The sequence below is a fragment of the Chiloscyllium plagiosum genome, unplaced genomic scaffold (assembly GCF_037043375.1).
Source record: "Chiloscyllium plagiosum isolate Xiang-an unplaced genomic scaffold, Cpla_swu_hap1 HiC_scaffold_5, whole genome shotgun sequence".
NCBI lineage: Eukaryota > Metazoa > Chordata > Chondrichthyes > Orectolobiformes > Hemiscylliidae > Chiloscyllium > Chiloscyllium plagiosum.
In genome coordinates this window covers 21710683-21722785 of record NW_028270143.1, presented here as the reverse complement: position 1 = coordinate 21722785, position 12103 = coordinate 21710683, and the positions used below count along the sequence as shown (strand labels likewise).

General features: G+C 41.3%; 1 protein-coding gene across 1 annotated transcript in view; it reads left to right on the top strand.

Moving 5' to 3' along the window:
- The window catches only part of LOC122550273 (E3 ubiquitin-protein ligase MARCHF11-like), a 135178-nt gene that overhangs the window by 94366 nt on the left and 28709 nt on the right, over nt 1-12103 (top strand). The window contains exon 3 of the mRNA XM_043691018.2: nt 978-1170. Coding sequence (XP_043546953.1) covers nt 978-1170 — 193 coding nt within the window. The remainder of the gene's footprint in view (nt 1-977; nt 1171-12103) is intronic.

Here is a 12103-nt window from a genome sequence, read left to right as displayed (position 1 = left end):
ACTTCCATCTAGAAGGACAAGGGCAGCAGATACGTGGGAATACCATCATCTTCAAGTTCCCCTCCAAGCCACTCACTATAGTGACCTTTCCTTCATTGTTGCTGGGTCAAAAATCTGGAATTCCTTCCCTAAGGGCATTATAGGTCAACTTCAGCGGTTCAAGAAGGCAGCTCACCATCATTTGAACGTAAACACTTTCAGCAGACTACTAAAAAGATTTACTTATTTCTTACAGACTGAGATTTTTCTTCCCCAAGAACATTCAATTTCAATGGCTGGGTAGAAAACAAGTGACACAGAGAGCAAAACACAACAGCAGTTTCTAGAAGCCTCCAAAAAGAATATGGCTTCCTGCTAAAAACCCAGGCATAACCAGACCTCTTTTTTTCTTTTCCATCAACATTCTTTCTTTGTGGTAGATTGGTTAGCACCGGTCCTCCCTTTATTGACCAACGCAACATCCAACCAGCTGCCAGCCCTGAGCATAACAACAAATCAAATACTGACTTACCGACAGTGTCATTAGAACAGTAATTAAGTAGCATTGTCTTCCAGGCTGGTTCACAAACAACAAATATATGTCTTTGTTCTTTAAAACAAGCTGCTTAATCAAAGATTAACTCGGAACCTCAACTCACAGTCCCAAACCATAAGAAATGAGAAAAATAAACGAAAAATAGTGAGGGCCTCTAGACACAAAATAAAGTTATGAAGTGAGACCTGTATAAAGGATAGGTAGTATATTGATAATAATAATTTGTCTTTACTTGTGGAGCCTAGTGTTTGCCACAATAAACATCTTTACAGAACAGCATTACACTGCATAAAATGCATATTTACTATTTGTTGTAAATGTAAAGTAATATTTTAATTGTTGTAAAAGGCTATCTATATGGATGGAAGGAGCTGTTTACCTTTTGAAAAGCTATGTTTTATTTATTGGTGTTCTCTAGATTAAATGATTTTTTTTCTTGCAGTGGGAACCTATCACAGTGACCTTGGTTGAGAAGGTTCAAATAGTAGCAGTGATCCTTGGTTGCCTTTTTCTGATAGCAAGTGTGACCTGGCTCTTATGGTCAGCCTTCAGTCCTGCTGCAATTTGGCAACGAAGAGACGTCTTATTTCAGATCTGCTATGGAATGTATGGCTTTATGGACCTTGTTTGCATAGGTATGTTGGATGAATAAGAATTAATCAACATTTCTATTAGCACATTAAAACTGTGAAGTTATCATTTAAAAAAAGGGGAGGACTTGTTCATTTGTTCAAAGTACCACATTCACCCAATTTTAAAAGTCAAATTTTTGGATTAGTTTTTTAGGCACGATCTTTATTTTCAACTTTTACCTCAATAATATTTTCAAGGGGCTAATATGCATGTTTGATTTGAGCCCACACTGCATCCTGTGCATGGATGGCCTGGCTTATCCAGGTGAGACCACTGATTGGCTTGTTACTATAACAGATGCAAGAACTAGGTGAGATCTGACCTGCTGAAGTTTGCGGTCCATACTCAAGGTTCGACAGTGCTATATAATTGAGTCCTAGTTTGATCATGGATTTGCCTTTTTGTTTAGTGACACAGGCTGTGCATGATGACAATAATAGCAGGGCATCAGGTCAAGAAACATCTACCAAACATATGGGTTGTCAGCAGGCTTTCCTGGACAGCCTCTTCTAACAGCTGTCTTGTTACCAATGAGTGTATTAGGGGAAGTAGGGATGAGAGGGGAGTAGGGTAGCTAAGGAATTTTCATCCCTGAAAAATTAAGGTCAACTCTTACATGTAGTATGTGAAAAATTGTGAAGTTCTAAGCCAGAAGTCATGGGACAACTTTTATGAGATTACCTTTTACTTGGGTAAATGTGATGCATGAATTAATGTTGCCTTCAAATTACAGACAGCACTATATTCAATCACATTATGTAACGTAATAACATTCAGCATTCATCCATTATCGTATAAGCACCAATTTCCTGATTTATGTTCTTAGTTCTGAACTTTGCTCTGTGTGGGATAAGGCAAATTAGATATTGATTGGCAATAATGCTTCATGTTAGTGAATGCTGTTGCAGTCCACAGTAACCATTTTCTGCTCCCACATTTGCATGTTTTCTGCCAGAATTTGCCACTGAAATGTGGAAAATCAGCTTGGAAAATCAAACTGCACAGGACAGGATGTTATAGCTGCACTCAGTGGGAGTCCTATCCTCTTAAATAATTTTTTGGAGGAAGAAATTTTTAAATGCAGGTTTATGTTATCTTTATTCTGGTCTCCCTACTATAGGAAAGATGGTGTGAAACTTTAAAGGGTTCAGAAAAGATTTACGAGGATGTTGCCAGGGTTGGAGGATTTGAGCTACAGGGAGAAGCTGAATAGGCTAGGGCTGTTTTCCCTGGAGCATCGGAGGCTGAGAGGTGATCTCATAGAGGTTTATAAAATCATGAGGGGCATGGATAGGGTGCATAGACATGGTCTATTCCCCAGGGTGGGAGAATCCAAAATGAGTGGGCATATGTTAAAGGTGAAAGGGAAAAGATTTAAAAGGGACCTAAGGGGCACCTTTTTCACGCAGAGGATGGTGCGTGTATGGAATGAGCTGTCAGAAGAAGTGGTGGAAGCTGGCACAATTACATCACTTAAATAGGGCTCAGTGGTTCGCAATGCTGCCTCACAGTGTCAGCGACCTGGGTTCAATTCCAGCTTTGCGCAACTGTCTGTGTGGAGTTTGCACATTCTCCCCGTGTCTGCGCAAGTTTCCTCTGGGTGCTCCTGTTTCCTCTCACAGTCCAAAGATGTGCTGGTTAGGTGAATTACCCATATAAAATTGCCCATAATGTTCAGGGATGTGTAAGCTAAATGCATTAATCAGGGGAAATGTAAAGTAATGCATTCCAATGTGCCAATGTTGACAAGGAAGCGTCCAAAATGTCCACCTTCTTCCTCAACTGAGGATTCCCCAGGACCGTAGTTGACAGTCCCCTCTGCCGTGTTTGATCCATCTCCCACATTTCAGCCCCTCACCCTTGTCTTCCCTCCCACAGCAGCGACAAGGTCCCCCCTTGCCCTGAAGCGACTGCTGGACATGCACATGGATAGCAGTGAATTGAGGGGTGCGTAGGTTAAGTTATTTTTTATATTAGGATTAATCCTCAGCACAACATTGTGGGCCAAAGGGCCTGTTCTGTGCTGTACTTTTCTATGTTCTATTAGTTGGATACTCTTTGGAGGGTCAGTATGGACTTGTTGGGCCAAATGGCCTGTTTCCACACTGTAGGGATTCTATGAAAAGGCATCTAGGTGGGTTTATGAATAGGAAGGGTTTTGGGGAACATGAGCCAAGTGCTGGCAAATGGACTCAGATTTACTTAGGATATCTGGTTGGCCTGGAGTAGTTGGATCAAAGGGTCTGGTTCCATGCTGCATTGCTCTATGACTGTTTATAAGAAATTTGAGATATCTGCAAAACATTTTAAAGACATAGGGAAGGTCAATGAATGTTATTTATAAAGCCTTTTATAAGATACTTGATGAAGTGCCCTATACCAATTGTCAGCAAAAGTGACAAAAATCTACAGAAAAGATATATTGGCTTTAGAGAATGTAGTGTTATGACACAGGGTAAACCCCCCCCCCCCCGCTTAATTTAAACTAGCAACACAGAAAAGATTTATCCCCTGCAGTAATCTGTGAAAATTCAATAGGGCCAAGAACTATTTAAACTAAAATCTAACAACTTTATTTCTTATGGTATAACAGAGAATAATTAACTAACAACTATTTGCAATTCATTCCTCTAACCTATCTTTTACCTCTCCCTTCTACAATACTAGTCCGATAAAACCCTTCGATTAAAGTTTACCAAAAATTCAAGTTTTTAAAACCAGCCAGATGTGGAATCTTCTCTTCCTCAGTCTTCTTTTCTTCTTTTTAGGGATTTCTGCTTCACAGGTCACTGATCGATAAAGGTACCTTTAAGAGAGATATTCTCTGGGCAGTCTTCAGATGCTGGTGACTTGGCAGGTCTCCTCCCAAGTGTTCAATTTTTCCTGGTCTTAGAACCCCCCACCCTCCTGAAACTAATTGGTCTAATTCAAAACTGTTTTGTCATTTCCAGGCAACCAGCTACCCCAGTAGCTGGAGCACATGTTTCATTATATCTTGTTTAGAACACTTGGAGCTGACAGGTAGTTCTGCGAGCTTTTAACTCTTTTAAAGGTACATTACACCCACATCTTCAAAACAGTAGCATCAGATTATCAAATAATAACTCCATTTGTTAAATTACAAGGAAACGTTACACAAACTGGGGTTATATTTGCTGGAAGTTACAATGTTAGAAGGGGTGATTTAATTGATGTTTCAAGATACTTGAGGCACACATAGGTTAGAGAGACACAACCTGTTTCCATTGCTTGGGTATCCAATTGTTGGGATGACATTGTCTAAAAGTGGGGGTCATGTTATGGCAACATTACTGCAACCTTTATCTAGAGCCCAGAACAACGAGTTTTGAGAAGACTTGTAGCTCAGGTTGAGGTTTTGGATGTAGGTTTGCTTGCTGAGCTGGAAGGTTCATTTCCAGACATTTTGTCACCCTACTAGGTAACACCTTCAGTGGGCCTCTCGGTGAAACACTCTTAATAATTCCAGCTTTCTATTTATATGTTTGGGTTTCTTTGCTCAGAGTCCAGGCCCAGAATAACTGAACATCAGAAAAATGTTTAGTTAATTAGGGGGAACCGGCATGGATTCATGATGGGGAAGTCACGCCTGACAAACCTTACTGAGGTTTTTGAAGAGGTGACTAAGGTAATAGACAGAGGCTGATGTTTATATGTACTTCCAGAAGGTATCTGATAAACCCCCTCATAAGAGACTGTTAACTAAGGTAGAAGCCCATGGAATTGATAGCTAATTATTGATATGGCTGAGAAATTGATTGAGTAGCAGGTGACACAATGTAGGGATAATGGCAAATACTCAAATTGGCTGGACGTGACTGATGGTCTCCCACAAGGATCTGGTGGCATTATAGACGAGAGCACAAAATTACAAGAGGATATTGATAGACTAGGTTAATAGACAAAACTGTGGTAGATGGATTTCAATGCAACCAAGTGTGAGGTTATCCATTTTTGACCTGAGAAAGAAGGATTAGAGGAGGAGGGCGGGTGGGAGACACTACAGGTGTAGTGTCTTGAGTTCAGCCACTGCCCAAATATATCGTTTCAATCACCTTCCGAGAGTGCAGTTCGACTGCTCCCACTCAGATCCTAGCTGTCACTACTCCCACTGCTCCTCCCAAAAATGGAAGCCGCTGATGCCCGAGGTAAGTCCTTTTAAGAGGGAAAATTTACCTTCTGTCTTTCTCTGTCTTTCTCTGTCTCTCTCTCTCTCTCTCTCTCTCTCTCTCTCTCTCTCTCTCTCTCCAAACAAACAAACCTCCTCTCTTGGTTTGTAAGAATAATACCTGGACTTCGGGGCTTAGGTTATGAGGGGAAATTATGCTAAGAAGAAGTGTTTTCTCCAGAATTTAGAAAGCTAAGGGATGATCTGATTGAAGACTTTGAGATATTAACAGGAAAAGACAAGGTGATAAAGATAAACTGATTTCGGACTCTACAACTATGGAGACGTTGTCTGAGAATTAGGACAATAAAGTTCAGGAAAGCTGTACTTCTGCACACAAAGGGTATTTGCAATTGTCTTTCACAGATATCAGTGGATGCTGGGTATGTTGTTAATTTTAAACCTGAGATAGATACCTTTTTGTTAAGCAAAGGTCTTAAGAGATATGAGTCAAAGACAGGTATATGGGGAGCCATGAGCCATGATTTCATTGAATCATGGGACATCCTGGAGGGCGGGATTGAATGGCAAGTGGCTGAGAATCAACCACATTGCTGTGGTTCTGGAGTCACATGTAGGCCAACCAGGTGAGGATGGCAGATTTTCTTCCCTAGAGGACATTACTGAGCCTGATGTTCTTTTTCCAACATTTGGAATGGTCATCAGTAGAACCTTCATTCCAGTTTTTTTTTTCAAATTGAATTCAAATTTCACTGTCTGGTGGGTTTGAACCTGTGTCCCCGGAAAATTAGCTGAATTTCCTGGACTAATAGTCTAACAATAATTCCACTCGGCCATCGCCTCTCCACAGAATGTGTTCAAACCCCACCACTGCAGCTGGTGGAATTTTAATTGCAATGAATAAAACTGACATGTAAAGCAGCACTGAGTTATTGCAACAGTGAAACTATTGTTGATTGTCATAAAAACCTTTGTAGTTCACAAACATCATAGCTTGAAAACAGACCCTTTGTGCTACCATGTCTATGCTGAGCACCTTAGAATTTTTTAGAATCCCTACAGTGTGGAAACTGGCCCAAAAGGTTGGGGTACGTATTTCTGGCATCATGCCACTATTTGGGAAGCTTGACTCATTCAATCCTGCCATCGAAGACTGGGCCTAGTATGTGAAAAGAATGTGTTTTTTTTAACAGGCAAATGACATTGGGGCTGATGAAAAGCAAATAGGAATTCTCATGATAGTTGATGGACCTACAGTTTTTGCAGTTGTTAGGAGCCTAACATTCCCTGAGGCACCTCATACTAAACCTTTCAAGAGTTGACAGATTTAGTTAAAGAATACTACAACCCCAAACCTCCTTTAATTCTTGACACTACCAGTTTTACTTGACAGTTCGAGAACTAGGAGAATCTGTATTGCTATTTTTGATGAGGTTAAGCGGAGGCATGTGACTTTAGTTTAATGCATAATGAGGGGGATGCTGAGAAAATGTTTGGCATGTGGGATTAACAACATAACCATGCAAAAGCACCTGCTTGCTGAAGCCCAGCTGGATGTCAAACAGGCATTACAACTGGCCTTGTCATTCGAAAATGCAGCAAGTGGAGCATGTGAATTATAGGATATGCCAATGGAGGTGGACCACCCTTTTCAGGGCGACTGAGCATGGGGGCAATGGCATAGCTTCACTCAGGACCTATCCTGAACAGAGGGACTCTAAGGTCAACCCTCAACAAAACACCAAAACAGAGCCAATACTCAGCCAAATGGTGAAAATTTTCTTGAGGATCCAGGCTAGCAGGCTATTGAAGGTATGCGGACTTGAGACAGTGAAAGAGTCCCACTAGGCCTGAATTGAGTAAGAGAACTCATAGGCCGGTGTCCAGGAAAGTCTATTTACAGCTGGTTTGGGACTGTTAAATTCAACATCCAGATCAGAGCTAACCAAAATAAACATCTTGTGAAATGATCACCCAACCGAGCAGTATCAGTGATTATGGAACCAGTCTTTACCAAAATTCATTCTGGGCTCCGACCCTCCAATTTGAGTAAGAAGTCAGCCAGGCTGAGGGCCTGTACTGGGGAACCCCTGCAGATTAATGGTACAACTTCATTTCCAGGCTCCTACAAGAAGCAGCTGGTTCAGTTACCCCTGATTGTAGTAAAAGTCTCAGACCCCAGACTTGATGGGGCGAAATTGATTGACTCCTACATGTTTCAATTAGAAAATGGCTGCCTGAGTGAAGTCCTGATTCAATATCCGGAAGTTAAAGTGAGGGCAAACAAAGGTACACCAGCTCCAATTCTATACCAGAGCTTAGGTCTTTGCTTGGATTGGTAAATTATTACGGAAAATTCATATGTAAACTGGTCTTCATCCTGGCACTATTATATCTGCTGTTGAAAAAGGGTCAAATGTTCTCGTAGCAAAGATGGAGCCTTGAGGGATGTGAAGAAGCAGCAATGGCTGTCTAAGGCGTTGGCACATTATGATCCCAAGCAAGATGTGGTGCTGACATGTAATGCCTCCCAGTTTGATATCGGGGGAGTGTTGGCTGAACGGTGGCCCAGCAAAGAGGAACACCCAATACAGTATGCTTCCCAGACTTTAGCTGATGTCAAACGAAAATACACCCCGATAGAGAAGGAATGTTTGGCAGTCATCTTTGATGTGAAGAAGTTCCAGAAATACCTTTACGGACCTAAATTTGTAATAATAACGACCACAAACCCCTGCTACTTAAAGAGGACAAGGCCATGTCACCCATAGCTTCAGGTTGAATTCAGCAATGGGCTCTTATTCTGACTGCGTACATTTACAAGTTGGAGCACCATTTGGGAGGCAAGGTAGTGAATGCGGATGCATTGACCCGCCTCCCCCTGGCAGATACATCAGTGGTGGTGCCGCACTAGAACAGCCCATTCTGGTTTTAAACATTCTGGACATGTTTACGGTCACCCCTGAATGTCAGACTGTGGACACAAAAAGACCCCATCCTGGCAAAACTAAAATGGCTGGTGGTGATGGGGCAAACAAAAGGGTCATCGCAACCAGAACTGAAATGTTTTTGAATGCGTTAAGACCATATCACCATAGAGAACAGCACATTATTATGGGGAGCAAGAGTGATTGTCCCAAACAGAGGTTGCTGCTAGATTCAGGCTGAACTCCACCAGAGTCATCTAAGGGTTTCAAAAATGAAGATGTTGGTGAGTAGTTATGTCCGGTGGCCAGGATTGGTTGCTGACATAGCCTTGTTGGTGAGACAGTGCCCACAGTGCCAACATGGACAAAAATTACTGGAGCAGCTCCATCATGTTCATGGGAATGGACTCAATTACATAGAACACTACAATGTGGTACAGGCCCTTCGGCCTTCGACGTTGCGCCGACCTGTGAAATCAATCTGATGCCCATCTAACCTACACCGTTTCATTATTATCCCAGTGTGCCCAATGCCTATTTAAATGCATTTAAAGTTGGTGAGTCTACTACTGTTGCAGGCAGGCCATTCCATGTCTCTACTACTCTGAGTAAAGAAACTACCCCTCATATCTGTCCTAAGTCTATCATTGCTCAATTTAAAGCTATGTCCCCTCATGTTAGCCTTCAGCATCCGAGGAAAAAGGCTCTCACTGTCCAGCCTATCTAACCCTCTGACTATCTGATTCGTCTTGATTAGGTCACCTCTCAACCTTCTCTCCAACGGAAACAGCCTCAGTTCTCTCAGCCTTTCCTTGTAAGACTTCCCTTCCATACCAGGCAACATTCTCGTAAATCTCCTCTGAGCCCTTTCCAAAGTTTCCACATCCTTTCAATAATGCGGTGACCAGAACTGCATGCAATATTCCAGGTGTGGCCTTACCAGTGCCTTGCACAGCAGAAGCATGACCTCGTGGCTCTGAAACCCAATCCCCTTATAAACGCCAACATACCATATGCCATCTTAACAACCTTATGTCGATGATGCCAGTTCCAGATTTATAGGTTAATAGGAAGTAGGAGGGCCATATGGCCCATCTGGTTCCACCATTCATGCAGCTTGTGGCTGAACTTCTACCTCAGCATCATTTCCCACACTGTTCAATATCCCTTGATATTTTTAATATGTAGAAATTTATCAATCTCTGTCTTGAATACATTCAATAACTGAGTATACGCCGTCGTTGCGATAGAAAATTATGAAGATTCACCACCCTTTGAATGAAGACACTTTCTTTATCTGAGTCCGAAATGGCCTGCCTCATATCTCAAACCATGTCTCCTGGTTCTAGAACCCACCCCAGCCAAGGAAAACATCCTTTTTGCTTGTATCCCGTCAAGCTCTGTACTAATTTTGTCATATAATCAAAACTTTTATATGGAGATATTAGCAAATTGAAACATCTCACCAGCAGTTTGAATCATTCAACCTTTAAATAAGGTTCTGTTGGGAGAGATTAAGAATGTTAATAGAACCTGAGCGCACAGTCCAAAATGGCAGATTGTAAACCTGATCAGCTTCAGGGGCTGGTCATGATCCATCTTCTCTGTGTGCTACCTCACATGCCTGGAACCCTCTTAATGGCTGCAGACATTGTCAGAGGTTTTATGGTCGACATTGAGTGTTTTGCCTTCCCACACTCGCACTAGGAGCACCACAGCGCTGAAGGTAGCGGCTGTAAACTCCAAAGTTTTGCTTGCCATTTATAACCAAAGTAACAACATACCATAATGACATAAGAAAAGTATGTAGAGATTTATAGTGGAGATTGTGTTGTATCTGAATGCAGCATAGATATGTGGAATTCCTACGTTTCGAAAGCAGGCCTTTCGACCCTTTGAGTCAAACCAAACCTTCAAAGAGCATCCTTCCCATACCGACTTCTGTATTTATGTAATTGTCTACTCCCTCCTAAAATCCTTGGTCTTGGTGTTGGATATAAATCAAGACCGATATGTGCACATAATGAAATGTAAGAGATAGGATTCAAAACAGGCCATTTTACCCATTGAGCCTGGGAATATTGTTCCATTCTATAAGATTGTGGCTGGTGCGATTATGTTCTTAACTCCACTTTCCAGCCAGAAATCTAACCGTATCTATAGTGAATACATTCAATTTTCCAGCCTCCATTGCTTGCTGACAGAGAATTTCAAATTTTAACCACCCTCGAAGAGGAGAAATTCTTCTGAATTCCTAATGGACTAATTGTGTGCTATATCTGCATCCTGCCTTTTTGTGATTAACATAAAGAACAAGCAAGATCCTAGATTGCAGGATTCAGTAGACTCTATAACTGATGTTCTGCTTTATTATTCTTGCATCAAAATAGATCACCTCACACTTTCCCATACTATACTGCAGCTTGCAGACTCATTTAACTCCTCTATATTCGTTTACAGACTCCTTGACCCTTCAAACAACTAACAATCTTATCTATCTTCACATCATCAGCAAACATGGTCACAGTACAGTTGGATCGTTCATTCAGTTCATTAATATGGATTGTATAATTGGGGTCTGAACAATACAAGAATTAAATAAATCTGTCAAACATGACCCTCCTTTCATAAAGCTGTATTGATTTTGTATGATGATTTTCTAAATATTCTGCTGCTATTAATATTACCATTATATACATCATAGACAGACATTAGGCTAAAAGATCTATGAATGGAGGTGAAACATTTTCAGTTCAACATCTCCCTTTTTCCCAAACCCTCCAACCCTGGGCAACAAACCTAGTGTTAAGTGAAGGGGTAAATGTAGGGGAATGGGTCTGGGTGGGTTGCTCTTCGGAGGGTCGGTGTGGACTTGTTGGGCCGAAGGGCCTGTTTCCACACTAAGTAATCTAAGTAAATCTTTTCTGAACCCTTTCAAGTTTCACAACATCCTTCCTATAGAAGGGAGACCAGAATTGCACACAATGTTCCAAATGTGGCCTAAACAATGTCCTATACAGCCACAACATAACCTCCTAACTCCTATACCCAGTGCTCTGTCCAATAAAGGAAAGCATACTAAATGCTTCCTTCACTATCCTATCTATCTGCGACTCTACTTTCAAGGAACTATGAACCCACACTCCAAAGTCTCTTTGTTCAGCAACACTCCCCAGGACCTTACCATTGTGTATAAGTCCAGTCCTGATTTGTCTTTCCAAAATGCAACACCTCACATTTATGTAAATTAAACTCCATCTGCCACTCCTCAGCCCATTGGTCCATCTGATCAAGATCCTGTTGTACTCTGAGATATCGTACTTCGCTGTCCACTATACTTCCAATATTGGTGTCATCTGCAAACTTACTCACTTTAATTCCTGTGTTCACATCCAAATCTTGGTGTGGGAAAAAACTTTTTTTTAACCTTGCATTTACATTAAATTTGTGTCTTGTTCTTGATTCTGTTTAAGCAGGACGTTTCTTCCCAGGTCACTAATCACTTTGAAACCATTGAACAAATCTTCTCTTAGTCTTCCCCTCTCCAATTAAAAGAGTTGCAGCTTTTCCAATGTATAACTGAAGTTTCTAATCCCTGCAATCATGCTAATAAATCTCTTCTGCATTGTCTCCAATACACTGATATCTTTCCTAAGGTGTGGCCTGTAGGATATTACGTAATGTTCCAGCTGAGACCTAAAATGGTGTCTTATACAAGTTCAGCATGACCTCCCTGCTCTTGTACTCAATGCCCCTATTAATGAAGTATAGGATACTGTAGACTTTATTAACTGCCCTGTCTATTTTAATGAGTTATGTACATATACACCCATGTGTCTCTGCTCCTGAACACCCTTTATC